Source organism: Corvus hawaiiensis, chromosome 26, assembly GCF_020740725.1.
Source record: "Corvus hawaiiensis isolate bCorHaw1 chromosome 26, bCorHaw1.pri.cur, whole genome shotgun sequence".
Classification (NCBI taxonomy): Eukaryota; Metazoa; Chordata; class Aves; order Passeriformes; family Corvidae; genus Corvus; species Corvus hawaiiensis.
In genome coordinates, this window is record NC_063238.1 from 22,152,934 (window position 1) to 22,177,803 (window position 24,870).

Sequence of the window (24,870 nt, forward strand, 5' to 3'; positions counted from 1 at the left end):
ATCAGAATGCTCTAAAGCAGTGCTAGTGAGGCATGGTTCTGACTTATAAGGGGTCCTCTAGTTGATGCCTTAGGTTTTAACTTTTATATTTTTCAAATTCTGTACTGCTTAGTGTGTAACTCTGGAGTTTCCTGTAGCCTGTTCACTTCTGCTCTCTCGTGCTACGTTGACACAACAAAGCCTCTCCGGCTCTGCTCTTCAAGGACACCCAGACCATCACAGGCCCAAAAAGTATAAACCAAAGAGCCTCTAAGGGGGGCAAGCAGAGGGGAACTTACATCATTAAACTGAAGCTTTAATTGGAGAATTAACCCTGATATGCAAATGAACCAAACCTATAAAAGTGTGAAGAACTCGTGACCTGTTGTCCATCTTGGGGTCCATCCTGGCAGTAGCCTCTGGCCCCCAGGGGGTACCTTTGAAGGCCTTTCAAATAAATACCTACTTTTATTCCCTTACTCCTGTCTAGTCTCTGTTTCTAGAGGCCTCTTAAGGCATCATAGTGCTCTTGAAAGGTAACAACATTTGTAATTTTTTTGGAGAAAAGTCTACTATTTTTACAGTTTTAGAAAGGGGAGCTTGCTAGTAATGCCTAGGATCACAGTGTACAAGTAGACTTTGTAAACACTTCAGCAAAAGAAGTAGCATTGGACAATATTTACTTTAGCTGAGATTAATTTTGATATCTGAAAAAAGGAATTTCAAAGATAAAACATTCGAGGATGTTGCTAGATCTGTAATAATGTGGAATCCTGTATGACTCTAAAGTGAAAAATATATAAATATATATACTCTAGATTATAAAAATTATCTACTGTATGTGTAAGGGAACTTCTCCTTTGGTAAGTGTAGAAAAAAGAGAGCTGCTCTCTTCACATCAGCTCAGATGCCATTTCAGCTTTTCTACGGGCTATTGCAAGAGATTCTTTGCTGATCTTTGAACTAGAAAAAAAGCAGCTACAACATCTTCTTAGTGCAAGGGTAAGTGATATTTCAGTGATACCTAGTTTTGTTTAGAGGCAGTTACTGTTATGATTTTTCCTCTTAAAACGTCTAGAAGTGGGTTGAAATATATAAACTAAATTCCTTATTTTCAAAATAAAGTATTATGAAGAGTGATATTTCTGAAATGTTATAGCTCAGGAAATAGGAAATAAAAGATGCTGCAGAATTTAAATATGGAAATGCTAAGTCTTAAAATCCAACGTTTAATATGAAAATGGTAGTAATTTCAATACTTGGTTATCTTTTGAATGCTCATATAGTTTCTATGTCGTTACCTTTACTACAATTCCCTTATCAGTAATAATTTATTTTCAGACTGATTTTCTCCTTCACTGTCATACATGCTATAAATGATATCAACTCATGCTATTAACTACTGAGTGGTTTTGAGATTCACTTCAAACAGGGAGGTTTGATTGCAGTAGTTCTTTCCAAGTACATATTAGTTTCAATCACTTCTACAAAGTAGAGATTCAACTTTAAAGAGCTGACTGTATGTTGTGACACAGGGGCTCTCTGAAGGTTAATCAGCTTTTTAGCAATAATAGGGTTGGATTCTTGTGTGACTAAGTGAGTCACTTCTGTTTCATGTGCAGATCTATCATTTAATCAGAAGCCTGGAAGTTAAGACTTACTATGCTGCATATTAAGTAGAAAAGACAGTTGTTGTTTTAATAATTTTTTTTCTTTCTGAACTTCACTGTATCTTTAGGACTGTAAATTAGTTGAGACAGCTAGACTGATTATTTAAGAACCATTCCTAATGTTGTAAAATCTAATAAAAGGAGCTGTAGAGTGAAGTCATATTATTTGGACACCAAAGCTAAAAACTAATTTGAAGAAATATCCTTATATATACAAAAAAAAATCCACTAAATGTGGTAATGTTCCTGATTTACATGTAGGGCATGATTTAATCCAATTGCAGTTTAACTGGGGGCAGTTAGTGTTTTCTAAAAGGCAAGTACAAAACCACACAAATCTTTTTTAACATATTTGTAACCCAAAACAAATATTTGGAGAATGGCCAGAGTAGACTGTCACAAAGAGTTTTAACCACGTAAGTTGTTTTTACAACTGAGTATCTCTGATATAGTTCTGTGCTTGAATTTAGCTGTTGAAGTTGATAAAATTACACACAATAGAGTAGGCTTGTGTTTAAACATTACTGGACAAAGTATTTTTCTTCTGGTAGCAATGCCCCACACACCTTAAAATACAGGAGAGTATATTTAAATATATACGTTATATGTATATATCTTACCTTGCATGTTAGTCTAACTCTAATCCCATGCCATACAGTACTATGTTACAGTGCTCAGTACTCTGTGTTGCTGATGGGCACTCAGCTTTGTCATCTTGTCTTCCTCAAATGTTGAAATGCTGAGCTTGAATAATGGTAGTGTATACAAAACACAGTGTCCCAGCAAGAACTGTTTAAATAGTTATCTTTATAATGCAGTGCTTGAGTAGTTTTCTTCAAGTATTTATCCTGCTGTTGGAAGAGCTGGGTTGGATTCCAGAAAAGAAGATGATGTGTGATGTGTTTGCTGCAGTCAGTGTGGTGTTACAGCACACAGGATTACAAGTTCAGATTGTTTAGGTTTCGTAAGGCCTTTGATGGAAAAGCCAAGGGACTGATTTACAGAATCTGGCTAAATGATACAAATTAAATAACTATTATAAATATTTTAAAACTTGAGGAATGTTGGTTTCCATACAGGAATGACATTCTGCCTGGACATGAAGTATCAAGTAGGAAGAGTTGGCAACTTGTAATTTGCATTTGTTTTGCTGTGTGGCTTGAAGAGAGAAAGGTTTGAGGTGGAGTAGGAAGAGAATGAGTCGGCAAAAAAAGCCAACTGCACACCAACACTTTATTCTATTAAGATGACAGAAGTTTTTCCTAAGAAGGGGGAAAGGAAATCTAGTCTGCAGATTAAGAAGTGCTTTAAGGAAGGATGCTGTGCCAGCTTTGCTATGCGGGTGAGGAGTAGAAATGCATATTGCTTGGTGTTGCCATTTTCCCAAATACATTTGCAAGCTACTACTGTGGACGATGCTAATACATCCTAAAACTGCCATGCCATACATACTACTCTATATTTGCAAATCTGTGTATATGAAGACTTTATTTAATCATAGTTTTGAAAGCAAGTTAGGCATGATGGGCTTAAATTTAATCCTGCCAGCTGTTTTATTTGCCCACTAGTTAGGTACATGATATGCTGCCTTTCTTTTTTCCTTTATTCTCATGCTGTTAAAACAGTGAAATTAAGAAAATCTTTAAGTCCTTATAAACTGAAGCCATCTGGCTGTTCATAGCTGTAATGCTATCCAAATGTGTAAATTACTAAAAATGTACTCCCCCTTATGCTTAGGAGAACAGGCCTGAATTTGGTGCTGCTTTCCTCAGTCTGAGAAGCTGGGATTAGGTTTTTTAGTCATGGCTCATTTAGTGCTATAAATTTTGTTGGGACTGGAGAGAATAGGATATTGTGAAGTGAGAGAGTGTTTGTGAGAATAAAAAGATTAATGAGTATCCAAGGAAGGAGAGAAATTATAGGCAACTTTTTAATTGGATTGAATAGGGGATCCTAATTCTTATCTGACTTCTGTTTTCCTCTGATTTTGGTCCAAACACAAATCAACTTTATATGCTGTTTATACACATGTAAGGTAAGTATTGCACAAATAACCCTGCACTGGCAGGGGATTCATGCAAGGAAAATATCCAGTTAAATAATACAAGACCTTGTTGTGGTACTTTGAGTTTCAGATGAACTTACTTAGAAGCAAACTGGAGAAAGTGAACCACAAAAATTTGAACAGAAATGCTTTTCATGAGTTTCCAGGTAATTGTGAACTGGATGGGAACACTGTAAACCTGTGTTGCCTGAGGAAACAACCAACTTCTAGCATTATTTGACTGAAAAAGTGCATGAAGAGTTGAAAAGAACTTGAGTTACAGTCTAGAGGACTTCACTGTTTAAGCTTGATGTTTTGGCATACAGATGCTTGGAGTTTGAATGTGTCATGACTAAAGATGCTTAATCTGGTTCTAATATCCTGTTTAGTTCTTGGTCATATCCCATGCAGCATTGCAGGCTGGGGACAGAGTGGCTGGACAGTGGCCAGGCAGGAAGGAACCTGGGGGTACTGACTGACAACAGGCTGAACATGAGCCAGTGTGTGCTCAGGTGGCCAAGAAGGCCAGTGGCATCCTGGCCTGTATCAGCAATGGTGTGACCAGCAGGACCAGGGCAGTAATTTTTCCGCTGTATAGGCCGCACCTTGACTGCTGTGTCCAGTTCTGGGCCCCTCAATTTAGGAAGGATGGCAAGATGCTGTAGCATGTCCAGAGAACAGCAACAAGGCTGGTGAAGGGTCTGGAGGACAAGTTCCATGAGGAGTGGCTAGGGGTGTTTATCCTGGAGAAAAGGAGGCTCAAGGGAGACCTTATCACTCTCTACAACTGCCTGAAAGGAGGTTGTAGCCAGGGGAGGATCTGTCTCTTCTCCCAGGCAACCAGCGACAGGACAAGAGGACATGGTCTTAAGCTGCACCAGGGGATGTTTAGGTTGGATGTTAGGAAGAAGTTCTTCACAGAAGGGGGGACTGGGCATTGGAATGGGCTGCCCAGGGAGGTGGTGGAGTCACCGTCCCTGCAGGTGCTTAAGAAAAGACTGGATGTGGCATATAGTGCCATGGTCTAGTTGACAAGGTGGAGTTTGGTCATAATTTGGACTTGATCTAAAAGGTCTTTTCCAAACTAATTGATTCTGTGATTCTTCGTGTATGTGATGCTTGTTTAAATTTTTTGTCCTCTTGCAAGTTAAGGTGCTCCTTATCTTCACTGTCTGCTGGAGGAAGATGTAAAGAAAAATACTTTTCAGTGTTTTGAATAATGAAAGTTATTAGTATGCTTTTCTAAGAGAAAAGTGTTGATAGGCAGATTCCATCAATAAAGGTCCTATCTAAACCTCCATTCATGAAGCCTTCTTCATCCATGAAGGTAAAGGTGAATGATGGCTTCATTAGTCTTCCATTACTCTTGCATTACCTGATATACATCTGTCTCAGGGACATGAAATAACTCTGCATAGCAGTTTTCACAACTTAATACAAATGTTATTTTAGATTAAGTGAAGTGATTGAAAACGTTGCTTACAGTTCTTTCCTAATGTTTAATATTTATGATCTCTAAGGTTGCATAGAAAGAAACCTTTGCTTTGTGTTTAACTAAAAATGGGATACACATTTCTTAAAATTCCATTTAATCAGGCAGAAGGTAGTTCACCTGCATTTTATGAAGTTGTTGCATTGTACTAATTTGAAAACAAACCAGTGGGAGGCACCAAATCAGAATAACAATTTAATAGGGAAATCAAAAAATAAAGCCAGAAAACACTGGGTTAAACTGACAGCATCAGGATACAACCTGACACTCTGTTAGCAAGGGTGGTGGCAGCAGTCCTCCTGAAGTGATGGATGTGGTTCTGTCAAAGCAGTGATCCTGTAGAAAGGGGCTGTTGTTCCTCGGAAGCTCCAGTGGTGGCTATGTAGCTCCTGTCCTCTGGGAATCCAATGGAAAAGGGTGTCTGTGGTGTTTGGAATCTCAGATTATATCCAGGATGGGATGCCTGGTTCCTCCTCCTGGGTGGAGCATCTCACAATGGGATGATGAGTCATGAGGCAAGGTGTTGATGGGCTCATTAACAGAAGATAGTCCGGAGGGAGGAGGCAAGGAAACACTGCCCCACCTGGTTTCAACAGCTCATGAGGATGGTAATAGAATGCACTGCAACCCAGGACGTGCATGACAAATGCAACTGGCCTGTGTGACTACATATGGGATGGGAGATTATTTTTTAGTGTCATAAACCATCCTGCTTAGAAAAGGTTAACTCCATGACATGGGCACATGTATGTGAATGTGGGGTTCCTCTTCCTAATCTTCTTGGGGTTAGAATATTAAATATATTTTTTGTTTTCAAAATATTTCAATATGCTTGATTGAAAGGCTGCACATGACCTAAAGGCATCCAATAGAGATCATCGTGCTGATGCAGAAGGAAATAGAGTAAGAAAAAGAAATCTTGTCATGTTACATGCAAGCTCTCTTATCCTAAATTTATTTTTGATCAATTTGGCAAATATGTATTGGTATATTTGTACTGCCCCATACAGTTGCTTGTGGTTTCTCTGCATATTTAAAACAAATACTTATACTTACAGATACTTACAAGCATTGCTTTGCAATGCATATATTCTTCTGGTACTTCTATAGGGTTGTTTTGTGCAAATATAAGTTATTAGTTTCTGTGTAGATTTGGAGCTGAGAATCACATAACAGATTTGAAAGCAATGTGTAAAATGCAATAATCATACATCCTTGATAGCTTTAACTGCATTTATTATTGGTCCACCTATACAGAGTATTATACTACTATTATTTTATAATATTACTTTAAATAATATAGTACTTTAGACTGAATTTCAGAAATATTTCCATTCATTGCTCAGACACATTCTGTCTACTAAAAGACCAAGATAAACACAGTGGGTTTTGTTATTTTATAGCTGTGTCTTATTTTAAGAATGTCTATGGCTATCAGCACGATCAGTGAAACTTAGATTTTAGCAGCTGCTACAAAAACATGATAGTTTGAAAGCACAACTGTTTGGAAGAAACTTTCACATGGAAGTACAATGGTTGTATTTATGTAATTGCTCTTGGCAACAGCTTCAGTAAATTTAAGTCGAAGTTCATCCATAAAATTAACTGATTTTCTCAATCCACTTGAACCTTGATCTGTTTTGGTGTAATGTTCTGGAGCTGGTGAAGATGCTTACAACTGGAGTCTGTAACCCCAAATGAGATTACACCACCTTCTTCTGATTCAGAATTTCCTGCTGTTGCAATATGTGTTGTTCCACAGAAATGAGGAGTAATTCCCTCTCAGACACTCTGTTGAGATTGCTGCCACGGAACAGCGTTAGTGATGTATTCTTTCACTGCTAAAGACAAGGCATCACTTCTATTGTAAACTTGGTTCTCTCTCAATGAATTTACAAACGTATTCTAAATAATTCACTTCATCTTGAAGCTCTGTTTCCCAGGACGCAAAATAGTAATTTTCTTAAAACCAATTTTTGCTTTAAGAACAAAGAAACCACATGGCAACTTTGAAGCTGTGGAACAGACATCCTTTATACCACAGACAATTGGGTTTTCACTCAGAGCCTTTTCTGTTCTTTTTAAAAAAATATTATTATGTGTGAATTCCTTATTGAGTGGAACTGTATTGAGTCTGCATCTGTTGGCTGCAAAGTGTGGTGGTGTTTGAGCTCTCTCCTGCATAGGCAGGTTGCAGTGGGGCTGCATGTTCAGGAACGAACACAAAGCAGAATTCATTCATGCACTGCCCTCACCACCTGCAAGTGTGCACATGTGTATGCATGTGTGCATAGTCTTCCCTTAGAGGAGAGCAAGAGCAGCAAGTACCCCAGTGAGCATTTATCTTCTCTGCTCTCGTTTCAGAAACCTTTCTACCTCCAAAGCTGGCACTGCTTTTCTCAGGTGATCTGGTTTCAAGCTATGTTGCTACTGTAGCAGAGGGCTGCTGCAAATTACGTACTTCTACTGCAGGGCAGTGTCCCTAGAAAACGTGCTGTTTGCAATCTTTTGTGTTGGCCTTTAGAGGATCATATTAAATCACAGGAATACCCCAGAGAAATTCTGAGGCTTTTACAGAGGGACCGGCCGTCCAAATTTAAGTGCTGTTGAAGGAGGGGAGGTTTTGGAATAAAGATTGCAGCATGTCTGTAATCTACCAAGAAGATGAGTCTGTGATGGAAAGCAAACACATGTTAAGGCTGGATAAGGCAGAAAAGAGAGTTGAGACATGAGAAGGAAAGAGTAAGCTGCTCTTCAGATTTTGATCACAAGCTTTTTCTGCTTCTAAGGCATGACAGTTCTGTTTTTTGTAACACACACATTTATAAACATCTCACAGTCTATTTTCTAAATTTAAAGGGGTTTGGTGCATTCCAGTCAGACCCATGGCAGTTCAATGGGTATGATTAGTACTTTCTCATGGCCCTTTCTCATGGCCCATAGTTTATTGCTATGGATATTTCAGTTATGTTACCTGAGTTTGTGTTTGGTTACATGAAAAGACACTGTTGTATGATGAGTACTTGATATTTTTTATCTTGCCAGGATAGTTAGTCCATTAATTTTAATATGCAGTGAAAACAGATTTATCTCACATGAAGAAGAAAATAGAGATCTTCATGTTTGGGCTCCGAGTTACTTCCTTGCAATGTTCACTGCATGCTTTACAGCGTAGACTCTTGCCTTCCAGGAGTTACAACAGGAAAAACACATTATGTTCTTATTTTCAGTGCTAAACTAGTTGTCCTGTGCTGAATGGAAGATGAGACAATATGCCAGGAGATCCTTATCCTTAGGGAGAAGACGGTAGCAGAAAGAATGAATATATTTTACATTTTTCTGGATCCCTCAACTCTGAGAGTTGTTTGACATCAGCTAACCAGGGAGTGGGAAGCATCCCTTTGTGTATGGCCAGTTCTGAGCAGAACAGAGGTGGATGCTCCAGGGCCTCCTTCAGTTTTTCCTTAGTGCTGAGTTGTCATAGGTTTCAACATGTCCTGCTCTTGGTTTTGTGCTGTTGCACCATTTTACCACGCTGCCTGCTTGGCTCAGAGTTTTTGTGCCTCCTTGACCTTTCCATTGTAATCATAGATCCATCAGCCCTTCAGCTTAAGGCCCAGTTAGGGAACAGTCACACTTGTGGTATTGGTCTGATGCTGCTTGTCAACATTTGAAGGGTTCAGATCTGAAAGTGGATGTTTCTGGAGATGCCCATACTACTATTCTCTACTGTAGTCACAAAACTTTCTTTGCAGAAAATGCATCTGGGACTTGCTACCGTGTTTTAAAATATCCTTATGACTAATGGAACTATAAAATACCTTGTCATTGTTGTAGCACGTAGGGGATCTAGTAATAAATTAGAGGTCCTCTGTGACAAGTACCATAGATATATAATAAAACAAAAACCTCTGGGAATGCTTCAGTCTAAGTTCGTATTTTTTCCTTATGCACCCAAAAATAGGATTAATCAAATTTCATGCCTAAGGGCTTAAACAGATGTAATATGAAAGAAAATTTCACCAGTCAGCAGTGTAGTAGTCCTGCATCTCCAGAAAGTACGCACTTTCATAATGTACAAGATAAGACCTTTCATTTAAACATTTCTCACAGCTTATCTAGTTTCACTTATGCAGTGGTTTAAAGTAGTAGAATCCCAGATTAATATTCAGCAACTAGAGAACAATGTTTTAGTTTTATTTTAATTTCTTTCCTCTTGTTCTAAACTAAAATGCCAACTTTATGACAAAATCATTAAAATGCTTAAATGCTAAACAGAATTTTCTGATTCAGTGTTTTCATGTAGATATGTTTTCTCAAAACTGCTTTTCTAGGTTGTATTAGTCAGTGGACATCTGGACAGCTGGGACGTTGGGCAAGGAGCTATGGATGATGGTGGTGGAGCTTTTATATCATGGGAAGCATTATCACTCATTAAGGATCTGGGTAAATCTTTAATTTAAAAATACTTTTAATGCATTACATATCTAGTACATTTTGTGTGATATCTAAACTGGATTTTATATTTTATCCACATCTCTGAGCACAAATACTCATTTTGTCACTATATGCCTCAAAACTAGTTCAAAACAGACTTTTTAGATTGCTGAGTTGATATCCAAGGATGCTCTTCCCCCTTCATCAGATGGAATCTATTTTTCCTCCTTATTCTCCTTTTTCCACAAATGTAACCTGTGGTCAAGAGGAATGCCTAATGTATTCGTTAGAAACTAAAATCAGCTGCTGCTCCTGCTCTTAGCCCTAGCAGCCTTTAAATAATAAACCATCTTTTGCTGCTTCCCACCGGAAGGATTTGCGTACTTCAACAATCTCAATCTTTCTTGAAGAGCTCTTTGTAGACAAGCTCTGTTATGTGATTAGCTGCTTGCAGACTGCAGTCATGAACATCAGACATCCCTGTAAGTTCCTATTCCTTTATTGTGCATTGTTTGAACCTCTAACCTCTCCTTTTCCCAGCCTTGGAATGATTAGATTATCAGTCTGTAACTAAAACAAAGTGTGTCTGTTTAAATTTTTGGTCTTTTAAAAGCAAACTAAATAGGATTTTTCTATGGAGAATCCAGGTTTACTCCTTCTTTTAGTGTTTTTTAATCCTTTTTTCATGATGCTTGGAAAATTCTCTGTTTTCTCCACCTTCAAGGAAAAAAAAGTTATTCTGCTGTGTTTGGTACTCTATTCCATTCAGAATAAACTGTTCTGTGTTTCTTAAGGGCAAGTTCCTGGTGGCATTGTATAATTCTTATTCACTGGGTTTTCCTTCACACATGACTGAAATGCATCACTTTCTTCTTGTTCAAATATTTGATTTCCTCTGGTAGTAGTCTGTGTGTTTGCTGTGCGACCTGTGGTGAAATGCTGTTCTCTCAGCTGGGAAATGCTGGAGCCTTTGCTGATGCCCTCTCTTCTGGGCAGCTGTAGTGTTCTGCTCTTCTTGTTGTACCAGTGTTCTTCAGGAACGTAAGGCTGGGAGAGGACTTCTAGGTCTTCATATCTGTAGATAACCAAGGGGCAGACGATGTGGATGCTAAAAGGCAGGAGCAGAGGAATTCTCCAGCTGCTGAAGCATTTTGTGAAGTGGTTCTTTCTCATGCTTTAGCTGAGAAACCGTGAAAGATGGTTTAGTAAACTAATTCTATTATCTTGCACCTGGGTTTGTTTTCCAGCCTTGTTTTGGTACTCTGGAAAAAGTATTTTAAATGGGTGTTAGAGAACCTCAGCCAATCCCTCTAGGGGGTGGCTGGTCAAGCGACCAATCATATCATTCTCTCTCACATACAAAGATACATAACCTAGCTTGTAAATAATAAAATAATTCCTTTCCTGTTGCAGTGACCACTCGCTTCTCAGCCTGGCCAGCACCTGCGGTGTGGGGCAAGAGTGTGGAGCAGCCAAAGGCTCTAGGCTTTAAAGCTGCTCCTCTAGAGTTCAGCTCTGCCTAGGGGAGCTGAAGCTCCAGGTGCCACAGCTGTCAGCAGCCCCGACGAGGGACAGGATAAAAAGTAGTAGGCAGGCTTGCCACGGGAGGAAATCCATGTTTATTGGACAGTATCTACGGAAGACAAACAACAATTGCAGAGCGACCATGCCTTATAAAGGGGGCAGAACAAGGGGAGTGACCCAACTGGGGACCAATAAGCAGATTAGGAGGGAGGGACACTGGAGGGACTGACTCACATCTGGTCCAATGGTCTTGGTGGGTGGAGGGAGAGGGGTCAATGGGGCATTGAGGTTTAGGGGATTTCCAAGAGGGGAGGTATCCGAGGGGGCAGGGTCTCGGGGGATTGACGGGGACCATATAAGGGTAATTAGGGAGGGCTTGGGTGACAGACACAGAACAATCCAGAACTCCAGGAGGGTTGTGGGTGATTGATAGGGAAGGAGCCAGAACAAGGGGAGGGGATAACCATATATGGGAGCACCAGGGGAGCGACTTAGATCTGGGGCAGACCAACTGGGAATAGAAGTGGAGAAGGTAGGGGCAAAGCATTGGGGTACAAGGAACATACAAAATACAATAAAAACTTTGCATCACCACACTTTCCTTTTCTCCTTGGATTTGGATTGTGTCGTTGCTCACCGGTTCTCGGTAAAACAGCGACAATAGGGCCTTTCACAAACTGGCCTTCATAGTAGATTGGTTAATGCAGATTTTGTATTTTATGCATATAAAATCTGACCAAAAAAAAAGAAGGACAGCAAAATAAAAAGATGTGGAGATTGTGTGATTGTGTGAGAAACAAATTAATGGCTTTTACTTAAAATCAATTCCACAGATTGTGTTTTGAATGAGCATTGTATTTTGAACTATGGAGACTTTGTTCAATATCCTTTTGGACCCTGATAAATTTAGTCTCAGACTAGTCCACCAAATACATTTGAAATGAAGATAAGCCAATTCAATTGGCTCCATGCATGTGTAGAAATTTTTTACTGTGTCCAGGGAGTCTTAAAGCCATGGTGCATTGTGTAGCCATAAAAACTGTGTCTGCATTTACCAGAGTATAACTGATCAGAGAGCTGTGGTGATATGATCCTCAAGCTGAAATGAGCATTCTGAAATATGATTTCTAGAATATGAAGTTTATATTGTGTAGTAAGAAATAATGGCAGTACTTCTGCCATGGTCCTTTGGGTTAACGAAAGCAAAATACTACTACGCTATTGAAGCAGGTTTTTTCGATGATGGTCTAATAGCATTTCATCATGATATCACTGTGACCCTTGGACATGGCTTGTGGACAAGACACAAATTATGCCTCTTAATTTGGATTCTGACAAGTTCATGTAATACTTGAAAAATTATTATAGTTTGAATGCAATTCCATACTTTCAACATAACCTCCTCCCAAAACCATTTAATAACTATTGGCTTAGGACCAGATACATGAAATTAATTTAAAAATCATTAAAATAATGGTTTCAGAGAGTAAGACTTTATTTTAAGCAATACAGTTTGTTTCCTTGTCTCAAGTAAAATTTTTAATAGTTTTTGCTTTTATTTCTAGGTAAATCAGTTACTTAATGTGTTGGCCTTTATACCTCATGTTTCATGAATCTTCAGTGTTAGCTTTTATTTTTTTAATTGAGGTGGCAATTTCTGTATCATATTGGTATGTTTTTTTTCTTTCTGTTTTGTTTTGCTTTTGGGTTTTTTAGCTTTTCAGACACCGTAATAGTTACACGTTCCATACAAGGATGTGTACCAGTAGCACAATCTGAAGTAGTTTTACATAGTCTTCAAAACATCAAACATTTGGTAGCATTTTTTTTTCCATTTCCATTTTGACTTCACATGAATGTTGGTTCTTTTTGAGAGGAAGGCAGCTACATGAAGATCAGACTGAACAGAAACTGTTTTGTTTTATATTACCAGAGAGTGGAATTTTATTTAATTGATGTAAAATCCCACGTATACATTTCAAAAGATTAATACCTTAAAAACATTGGGCCGATTGTGAGCTGCTGTAGTTCTTGAACACTGTTTAAAACTATAACCATTCAGTTAGCTCTGGAAAGTAGAAGAGCTAACGAGTGGAAAGTTTCAGTCTGTCTGAATACTTTGCTTCTAGTAGATGTAATATCTCTCTGCTCATCTTCCACAGTGGGGATGGTAGAAAGGGGGTACCTGCTGGTGGTGCCATTCCCTCTCCTCGTTCTTCAGGGAGGAAGCACAGGCAGCAAATTCAGAGCAAATGTTGACTTCTAGATTACATTTCAACAAGGTGAATCTTGCTATGTTTTCTGTGCAGGTGCAATTTCACTCTCAAAACATCCCCTTCAGCAATGTATAGTTAAATGTCAGCACCGGCTTGTGCACCTGTTGGTACCCACACTGGTTGTGGACATCTCCTGACTGAAGCAAAAAGAAGCATTTTCCTTAGTGCATCCATATCAAGTTCTCTGTATCAACTATTCTCTCATGGCTGCTTGCTTTGCAGGTAGCTACTCTCAGAAAAATTCACTAATGGCCATACTGACTATTGGTGTTCAAAGGGGTCTTTTATCACAGTTAATAATGAAGTTACATGAAGCACAAGGGAAAGAAAAACATTAATTAAATTCTTGAAGCTTATATATACCACTGATAGGCAAGGTCTGTGGCAAGCTGCTTCATGGCAGATGTGCTTAAAAAAGGAAGAACGGGAAACATTTCCACAGAAGTTGTTTATGTGAAGAAACATGAACATTTCAGTTGGTTATTACTCCTTATTCCTTTTACTGGGAATAAAAACGTTTTTAGAGTTGCTGAGGCAGTTTGTGAACAGGTCTGAACTGGTAAACTTCCCTTCCTTCAGGGAAGCCAAGGCTGTTGTGATTAGCTGAGGATTTCTGATGCCTAAGAAATTACCCTTCATAACTGCAGGTAGCATGTCCATGTCAGTAAACTTGTGCAATCTGCAGTTTGCCTTCTGCAATGCTGCCCTGCCCAGCCCTCTGCAGGTTTTAATCTTTTGATCTATTTTAACTAAATTTGATAGAGGCATAAAAATATTTAGAATAGGAAGTTCTGATATACTCTTGTCAAACGGGTGACTGGGAAGAGATGGGCAAGTGCATTTATGTCCCACCTGAGGAGAGGCAGGAAGAAGGCACTTTTATCCTTTTCTTCGGATGGGAAACACCTGGTTACCAGAATATATGTAACATTGTGGTAATCACCAGTCTCTTTCCTTTTAATCTGTGTGCAAACTCTGTGTGATAGCAAATATCTCTATGGCAGTATTGAGAGCATTATTTGGCGTAATTAAGAGGTGATGGGGAGACACTGGATGTGATTTAGAAAGGAAAGGCTAATGGGTTCCCTTCTTTAAGCTGAGGGAGTCCATGGGGTGTTGCATGAGCTGTAATGTGGTGTGATGAAGGCCTTTGGAAGCTGTAGGAGAGACAGCACTCACACAAATTGCAGTTTTCTAGTTTTACAGAACAACAGCTGTGTTGCTAATTACAGTCTAGAAATCTCAAACCCAACTTGTTTTCAGGTTGCATTTATAATTCTAACATTTTGTGTTTGTTAGTTTATGTGCAAAAAAGAACATCTCTGGAGCTGGCCAGTGCCATTTGCCTCAGCATTTTCATGTTGGTCCGGTTAGTACTCTGGTGTCATTTGAAACACAGCTTCCCATGTTCCCTTCTTACACAAGGTTTACAAAAGAAGCTGCTTTTCCAGGTGAGATGAAAGGCTAGCTAAGCAGCTACACATAGAACATCCCACAAAATTTATTTTGCTGCCATATTTTGGTTGGACAGTTTGCAGGACTTGATCCTGCTTTGGATGTTGGTTGTCAGTTTCTGTGAAGGAGATATCTGTGCCCTTTTCCCAACATTTCAAGCCTGTAGCTCTTCTTGCTCTGGAGCCATACTTGTATACAGTCTATTTGAGCAAGAAGCATCTAGTGTGTATCCAGTGGTTTCAGAGCTTTAGCTAGTCCTGCCTCTTTGCTCCTAAGCCAGCTGTGCTCCCACGTTGCTTGGCTAAAGGGCATTTCCCAGCTGAGCTGTTCTGCCCTCCTCCTGCCCTGCCAAAGCCACCTCACACTCTAGTGCTGGAAATGTGGGATTTTCATCCCTAAAGGGAGCTTGAAGGACCTGAATAATTACAATAATAGAGAAAGGTGTTTAGGAGGTGGTTGTATGGCAGTGTCAGGTTTCCAAACACAGTATTTTAAATCTCTTAACAGTAGTAGGGAGCCTATTGGAGTTAGAAATCCAGTTGATTTTGATGGATGAATTTCACTGCTTTCTTCTGAAAAAAATCAGAAGTGATAACTGTTATATCTCTTTTTAATTAAAACATCTGGAATCAAATTTTTTTCCTGTTGAGAACAGAAACTGATGGGGTCTATTGCTTGACTCTACAGTCTAGTTTGTTTTCAGAGTCCCATCTCTGCTAGCACAGGAGTCAAATGGTCAACAGGTTCTTTGTTCACATCCCAGGTTTCTTTCAGCAACATTTACCCACAAGCTCTCTTTCCTTGTTCAGAAATGTGTTTTCTACCTGTTCCTGGGTGGTTTTGGGTCTCTCTTGCTTCATTGCTAGTCAGCTCTTGCTGCCCTGCCAAGCCCAGAGGTACATACCTATCCACGAGCTACTGCTCAATCTGGGGACATCTTCAAAAGTCAGTGGCTGAGCTGAGAATTTGTCAAATGACAAACTTGTCATCTTTCCCTTCAACTGCTTGAACTGCAGCCAGTGTAAGACATAGCCAGTTAATGCTATCTGAACCCCTGCTTCTACTGAAGTAGTCGGTACAGACTCCAGGAAAGGCTACACTCCAAAGACCACTGTAGTGGTGGGTTGTGATACAGAGGAAACAGTTCCCTGCTTGTGCTGTTGTGTTGTGCACTGAGCCCATGCTGGTCATGTCTGCATGCCACCTTGGACCAGGACGTCTCCTGCTTGGACTGTGCCTCAAAGTGCTTCTGAGAGTCGTATTTGTTCATGTTAGAAAATGCTTGTTGTGGGGAGCTGCCAGAGCCAGTGAATACCAGCAGTCAAGTAGGTGAACAGGGGACGTTTTCCTCTTTCATACTCAGGGTAGGATGGTGATGCCATTGCTGCTAGAGTAGCTTGATGAAGGAAGAATGATTGTTGACAAAATCTAATCCCAGTCATCACACATTTTACACAGCTTTCCTGCATTCCTGGATGATGATGAAACATGAAAAAGGGAGAAATGTACAGTGATAGATGATATGTACCGTTTCCCCTCTGTCTCTTTGCCAGCATTAAGCTGAACTGGGGTTTCTTAAGTCACCTTTCCTATAGATGTAGGCATGGATCTGGCACAACCAAATTTCTGTTTCGTGGGAAAAAGACACAGAAAACTACAGAATGTTTTTAAAACAATGCATGTAAGAATTTTAAGGTACTATCTGAGTTACTATTTATGTAACTTGTAAGGAGTTGATTGGACAGTTTTCCCCCTTGAAACTTAAAATTGAAATTGTAACTCTCATCTGTGTTATACCAGTGACTAATGTGACTGGAAAACCATTAAACAGATTTTTATACAGTTCACTGTAGTCTTTGTATGGAGTTACATTTCTCCAGTCCAAATTCACTGGCTAATATATGAGGACTAAAGATATATTTTATTAAAAATATGATCACTGGAGTAATTCCTTTTCTGCTAGTTTCATTGAAGTCATATAAATGCAGTTTTAACATGCTTGCAAAATATTCTGTTAAACATTTTTCTGAATTTCTTGTGGTGGTGTAGTTGTTTGCTGTCCAGGAGATATGTTGTGAAACATAATTAAATGACTAATTTTATGCTTGCAGGTTTTTTTCTTTAATCAAATATGCCTGATATTGACTTCTTGTTCTTACATTCTTTTCACTTTCCCAAAGCTGAGTATTTTATTCTGACCTTCACATTTTCAATTCTATTAAATCTACTTGGAATGAAATATCTGCATATGCTGTTACGCTACAAATGCATTTATTCCTTCATTTTAACATTTCGTTGAATGCATATTTGGCAAGTACTTAAATCTTCAATTTTCATACTGTGTTGACATAGCAGAGGGGTGACTGCAAACATAAAAAGTTGCTAATCTGGTGGTAAATTTAGATATACCACCCTCCATAGCAATTTTGCCCTCTGTCTTGTGGACTGCTGCTTCTCTGCAAGCTTTAATTTACCCAGAAAATTCGGGAAAAAATCTGAGCTTTGATTATCTATAAAAATCTTAAAAACCTGGCAATAGTAGCTGTTGTGTGTTATTGGGTTTTTTTCAAATCTCTAACTTGGTTGACATGGTGAAGTGCTGAAATCCTTCTCAAATGAAGTAAGGGGCATCTTGTCCTTACTGTCATTTTTTTAAGGTATAAATTTTCAATAGGGAGACAGAAGTGTGCCTGCTACATTTTCTGACTCATCAGCTCTCAGAATAGCCTAACAGATTTGTTTTTTCTAATCCAAAGAGCGGGGAGGCAGAGGCAGAATACGTGTCATGGTTCTATTAGGTGGCAACATGCCGCAACCTTCCCAAAAGCATCTCCAAGGAAGCCTCTCGATGCGGCCAGCACACTGGCACACACACACACACACTGGATAGCCAGCTAAAACAGTCCGACGGTGAATGAACAGGAAGAGTTTTCGCATAGGGTTTTACAGGAGAGATTTGATGCCCCCGCACTCGTGCGAGGTTTCAGAGAGGTCCTGGGGCAGAGCAATGGGGGGTCCAGGGTAAGGGAGCTAATCGAGAAACTCTGAGGGCATATCAGGTGATAGTGGTTGTAGCAGCCAACAGAGCCAACCAGGGGAGCAGGGGTACATTAACATTACAGAACAAGCATTCTGGGGGAAGCTTTTCCGTCACTATAAGCTGGAAAGGAACCTAGGACTTATCCCCACCATAGGACTCCTTCCGTTCCTTGTCCAGCAGGCCCACTGGCCTCCACAAATACAGATCCACCACCACTCATTATGATCTAACCATATTTGTCTGATATTTGTAATCCCAGAGAGTGTGGGAGTGGGCCCCACATTGCTTTTTTTGCTCCACAGTTTGATGAGATCGCAAATACCCTTAGGGAAGAATGTGTTCCTAAAGAAGAATAAGGTGTGTTTTAAAGGTGGACAGTGTCTTATTCCTTTTGTGGGACTCAGAGGACACATTGACAGGACCAGAGCAGGGCATGGGGTGGAGGAGCTCTCTGCTGACTCTCTGCTTTGCTGTTTTACATGGGCAAATATTGTGTTTCCTTTTCTTCTCCTTTTTTTTTTTCCTTTTTTTTTTTTTTGTACAAATGACTTGTAATGGCTTCATGACACAACACAAACTGGTTCTTTGTTTAAAACCCAATGTGCAGATGAGCACATTTGGCAGTACTTCTCATCTGAAGTGTCCCTGAGCTGTGCTGCCAGGTGGCAGGAAGGTGTCCACAGAGAAACCCTCCCTCTGGCACTGTTGCCGCCTGACTTGCAGCCCACAGCACCAGGCTTGGCTTCCCTCTTTTCCCACTCACCTCCCCAGTCAAAAGGCTTAACCCATGTTATTTTTAGTTACTAGACTTGCAAATCATTCACAAATTTCCCCTCTGGTCTTGTATACCCAGCTCCTTCCTTGACATTTCCTCTTGGATATTGCATTGCTTTTTAAAAATAAATCTCTCTAAAACCTCTCACATTTCCCTTCTCCACTCTTCTGTTAATCTGCCCTTCTGTCATAAGATCATCAGCCTCCCTAAAAACAGGAAAAGAAAATTGCTTGTGTAATCTCAGTGTCTTGCTGCTCTGCTGTCAAGGCTGCTGGTGCTCTGCAAACCCAGTCCTTCCCTAGACTGGCTCACCTTGGGCACGGCTGTCCCCCAGTGCCCTCTTTGAAGGGCCTGTCCGAACAGCTGGCCGCAGTCTGTGCCAGTGGCAGAGTCATGTCCTCTCAACTCCCAGAACATGTTTCTGAGCAAGCTGACAGCCCCAGGCAAGACTGAGCTACAGTATTTGGCTTGGCTCATCACTCGCTTTCATTTCCCTCTCTCCAGCCCCAGACCTGACCATTTTCTGTGTTCTTCCTGCAATGCTGCATCTCTTCTCCAGACCTCATCTCTCTTTATTCCAGACCTTCGAGACTCTGAGGTTTATTTGCTTCCGAGTGCTATTTTTTTTCAGTGCTTTGTCCTCAGTGCCGCAAAAAGAAGCTATCAATGGACAAAAATCAAGGAGATTGCACTGCATTCGACTGATTTAAGAAGAAAAGAAAGGCAGTTTCCCAAGCCAAAAGCTGTTCTCCATGTCTAAGTTGAACTTCACTAGAGAATTAGAAATATGTTATAATCAAGGTTTAAGTAGTACTAAAAGGATTTTTTTCAGCTGTTCTTTGCCTTGTTTTTTGAAGCTTTTAACTCTGATGATCTATGAAGAAGGACTTGAGGGTGCTGATTGGTGAGAGGGTGGACATGACTTGGCAATGTACACTTGTAGCCCAGAAAGCCAAACATGTCCTGGGCTGCATCCAAAACAGCATGGGCAGCAGGATGAGGGAGGGGATTCTGCCCCTCTGCTCCACTCTGGTGAGACCCCACCTGTAGCAATGCATCCAGCTCTGAGGACCCCAACATAAGAAGGATGTGGACTTGGGGTGAGTGCAGATGACGGCCGAGATGATTACAAGGATAGAGAACCTCTCCTATGAGGAGAGGCTGTGGGAATTGCAATTGTTCAGCCTGGAGAAGACTTAGGGATGATCTGATTGTGGCCCTCCAGTGCCTGAAGGAGGCCTACAAGAAAGATGAGGAGAGTGTTTAGAAGAGCGTGCAGTGATAGGACAAGGGGCCATGGCTTCAAACTTAGAGAGTAGGTTTAGATTAGATGTTTGGAACGAATTCCTTACTGTGAGGGAGGGTGGTGAGGCACTGGCACAGGTTGCACAGAGAAATTGCAGATTCCCCATCTCTGCAAGTGTTTAAGGCCAGGTTGGGTGGAGCTCTGAGCAACCTGACCTAGTGAAATGTTGGAACTAGATGATCTCCAAGGTCCCTTCCAACCCAAACCATTCTATGATTTTCTCTGTGGAATCATTTGTCACTCAATAAAAAAAACCAATTTCTTCTTAAATAAATGAGTACACAGGCACTTTTCTGCACAAGTAGTGAGATCAATTGTCTGAACCATAGAGGGCTCTATTTCTAACAGTAGTATGAAAGCCAAAGTCCTTCTGGTTTAGAATGGAGACTTCTTGGTCTTCAGAGGAAAATCTGGACATCTTCAATTAACTGTGTTATTACTGTCCTCCTATTGATTATGGTTTATTTCTGTTTGTATATTCTTTGCAATTAGGCAGGGAAACAGGTTGCTAGGGGTAAGAGCCCTTCTCTTGCTTGCCCATACCACAGGATACATAAATCAGGTAATAGCAGGTTGCACCACTGTTTTTGATGATGAATTCTTATCTTCTTTAGCAAAATATGGAGTACTGGTTTTATTTTTATTTTATGCTGTGGCACAAATTTTGGAAATTCCAGGTATTTTATGAGAAGTCCATGCATGATAGAAATATCCCAACTAATGGCACCCAGTAAATCCCCTATATCTAATCAGCTGCAAACTTGAAAAAGGTAGGGAGTGCAAGAGGAATTTAAAGAATGCCAGCAGCATCATTATGTATCCTGATACTTTTTTGTATAAATACTTATAAATATTTTTGATAAATACCTTTTAAAGAAATTCCAAGCCACAGGGTAATGATGCAGAAAAGGCCATAGCTTATCTATGTTCAATGCAGCAGAAGACAGTACTTGAGGATGATATATCTGTATATACCTCTCTCTAGTAGCTTCTGAAGCAAATGCATTAGTGACTTAGGCAGTATTAGAAGTAAGAGAACATAGAGAATAGTTTGGGTTGAAAAGCATCTTCAAAGGTCACTTAGTTCAACCCTGCTGCAATGAGCAGGAACTGCTTCAACTCGATCAGGCTGCTCAGAGCTCTGTCCCATCTGACCTTGAATTTCTCCAGGGATGGGGTATTCACAACCTCTCTGGGCAACCTGTGACGGTGTTTCACCACCCTCATTGTAAAAAACATCTTCCTTAGATCTAGTCTGAATCTCCCCTCTTTTAGTTTAAAACCATTGCTCCTGGTCCTTATTGCCACAGGCCCTGCTAAAAAAGTCTGACCCCATCTTTCTTATTGACTCCTTTCAGTCACTGAAAGGCTCCTCTAAGGTCTCCCTGGAGCCTTCTCTTGTCTCAGCGTTTCCTCATAGGAGAGAAGTTCTATCCATCTGATCATCTTTGTGACCCTCCCCTGGACCTGCTTAAACGTGTCCATGTCTTCCCTGTGCTGAGGGCTTCAGAGCTGAATGCCATAGTCCAGGTGGGGTCTCACCAGGGGATGTACAGGGCAGAATTATTAAGTGCAACTTATTGTATTTTATGCTCAGATCAAGGCTTTTCTAGTCCATTTATGCAGGGTCTTGAGAATGCATTACTTCCTTGTTTTGCTTTGCTTGTGTGTACACTTTTTGCTTTCCCTATTAAACTGTGTTTATCTCAACACATGAGTTTTTTAGCTTGCATCCTTCCAATTTTCTCCCTTTCTCATTTGTCCCACTGGTGTGGGAGTGAGCAAGAGCTGTGAGGGGCTTGGCTGCCGGCTGAGGTTAAACCTTGACACCTGTTAATCTACTCACACCCAGTTGCAATTTGCTTATATGCCTCATATAAGTTATTTGATTTGCTTGTGTGTGATCCCAGTGCCTTGACTTGCAGGGAAAATATCTGTTTTCACACAGGTGGAATACTTTTTATATTTTTGTAAGCTGGTCTGTCTTATGACGACATTGAAGAAGCCTGTTAGCCAGCTACACGCCATCTTCTTAGAAAATACTTTATCTTTGTCATCCTCCCCATCAGTAAGGATTTATGTTTATAAAGTGAGAAGATAGTTACTGAAGGAAATTTTGTGTTTGTAGTACCGATCTCTATTTTGATTAAAAAAGATGATTCAAGTTCTCCTTCCTGACTTGTGTGCTGTCTTTAGAGTGAAGTGGGTTTATTTTTTTGCTTTACATGTGACAGGCCATTATGATGTACATGTACCGAACAATACATTTCAGTTTTGCTGTGTGGGAATGTCTCAATTCTATCAAGCATGAGCAAGACATGTAGGACATAAAATTCAGGTCTTGCTGCTGGTATGTTAGTAATCTATGATGATTTAAAAGAAACAGAAAATAGAGTCAGTAAGACCTGCACGTTGGTGTGACTGAAGTGTTTGTGGTACCTAAGGAGAAGGAAAGGATAGCAGCCACTCCAGCACAGAGAGAGTGTAATAGAGCAAGTGTCCTGCTGTGCTTGCTACAGATGTATCCTTAGTCACAGATCGACCGTATTGATGTTTATATTTCACTCCTTAACTGAGGAGTCCACATGCCCATAGTATCTTTTTTATGCTTGAGATAAACCATAGGAATATAGAGGCTGATCAGCAAAATGCACCTTTGTGGTAAACTGTGATTTTATTTCCCAGTTAAGGGTAAGGTAGAAGGGGGGAAAAAAAAGCTAATACATTTTTCCAAAACATTGGAGATTTGGAAATTCATCTGTAGGTTTTTTCTTCTGATATCCTCTTTATTTTTAATACTATATACTAAGTCATTTATTCAGATAACAAGGAAAGAGGCACAATTTTATTTGTGTAACACTTTTCTTTCATTTTAAAATTGTCTAACTACCTCTCTATACATTACACTTACCATAAAACAGAGTTTTCTAGCCCAGTTGCTATTTTATCGTGTCTTTTCAGTATATATTTGGGCTGTGATCTGAAAGACTTCTGATTTTGTAAGGATGATACCTTGCTTAGGAACCAGTAGTTTTTAAGAAGCCAACCAAAGTAGCTAAACTTACTTTTAAAAACTTTTTGAACTTTAATACAGTACTTCATTTTTTTCCTGATAAAAACATTCATTGAGAATATTCTTAGCAATTTTTCTTCTGAATACTGGATTCATTTGCTGTTCTTTGGTCAGATTAGCTCTGTTTTTAATAACAGGTAGATAAATACTTACTGCTTTCAGATTAAGATAATGAGGAAATTAAATTTTCCTCTGTAGACTTTGTTTGTATTTAAAATAACTGCCTCCATAGCTTACATATTTTTACTTTTTTTAAGTTGCCCATTCAGTTTCAGTAGAACGCACAAATGAATTTGCCAACAGGAATCTGTGAGATGGGAAGAGCTGATACACCACCTCCCAGACTGGAAGGACCAAAGCTCAGCAGGGCTTTTTTATTTCCCCAGCTTCAGTGGAAAGATGCAATGATGGGCAAGGAGGGGGCCATAAGAATCTCAAACGTCTTCTCCACAAGTGAGCTGAGATCATCTCAAGCTCCTGGAGAGCAGGAGCTACAGTTACAGCCCATCTGAGCCAGCCATGAGGACCCCTGATCACTGGCCCAAATCCCCCTTAGGGCAGCAGTGGCAGACTGAAGCAGCTTGATTTTCGCCTGGGAGGAGCCAGATGATGCTACTCCTGTCTTAAGCATTTCCTGTCAAAGCTGTTCTCACAGGGTTGGTGTGGTGGGCTGGAGATTGGACTTCACTTTGCATTTTGTGATATGACAAATAAACCTCCTTTTTCCACTTAAACTGCAGTGCTGCTGGAACCATACTACAGCACTGGCCTCTATGTTTTATACCAGCTCTTTTTCTTTTTTACAGCTGCCTCTTCTAACCAAGCTGCTTGGTTATTGGGTTTTATTTTTTTTTTTTTTTTTTATTGGGTTTGGAGTTATTTTGGGCTTAAATCTTTCTGACTTCAAACCAATGGCTATTTTATTATCTCAGTTTTACCTCATAGGCCATCTGACTAATTTGAAAAGCAAAGGAGGCTAATCCGTTACTGTTGTGATTTAGGAGAGCAGGGAATCCACTGGGAGGTGTGCAGAAGGTTGTCTTTAAAGTAATGAGGTTTGACAACCTTTCTGTTTACAGTCAGTAGATCAACATTCAGAAAATACACCTTTAAACCACTTGTTTGCACTTCATTATAAAATACTGGAAAATCCAAGCTCTTTTATGCAGATTTGGGGTATTCCTTCTATATTCTGCCTTCAGTTCTGAGGATTGCTAGCATACAGTTTCGAGAAAGAAATCTTCAGATCATATTCATTGTGTCAAAAGAAAAAAATTAATGAAGGTCAAATCTATTGGCAGTCTTCATCCATTTCAGTTAGGAAATGAAAGAAGTTCTGACAGTGATACTGATACAATTTTTTCTCAGCACAAAAGTGTGTGCGGTACTTTATGCTTTATCACTTGTGATAGTCTCCTCATGTTTTTTCTTTATTTTTTTCTCTACTGTAATTAGAATTCCACTGCTCAGAGAACAGTATTTTCTTTATCTGTTTGCTCTTCCATGCTCTCAAGTTTCTCTCATTGTATTTATTTATGAATAGAAACAGTCAAATAAATAGAGGACAGCAACTTCTATCTGATCAGTTCTGCCATGGCAAAAATGGTTTCAAAATTTATCTGAGAACTCATCTTTCTGATTGAGCTACCATAGCAAAATAGAAAATGGCTTCATGTTCGCCTTGTTTCAGAAAGTTGTGCATACTTTTAGCAGCTGACTGTATTTCAGATTCCAAAGTACAGATTGCTGCTTTTAATTTCTCTGATAAAAAGCAAAGTAATACTACATAGCCCCTCAGT

General features: G+C 39.8%; 1 protein-coding gene across 1 annotated transcript in view; it reads left to right on the forward strand.

Moving 5' to 3' along the window:
• The window catches only part of CPQ (carboxypeptidase Q), a 150,234-nt gene that overhangs the window by 82,851 nt on the left and 42,513 nt on the right, over positions 1 to 24,870 (forward strand). The window contains exon 5 of the mRNA XM_048286987.1: positions 9,520 to 9,631. Coding sequence (XP_048142944.1) covers positions 9,520 to 9,631 — 112 coding nt within the window. The remainder of the gene's footprint in view (positions 1 to 9,519; positions 9,632 to 24,870) is intronic.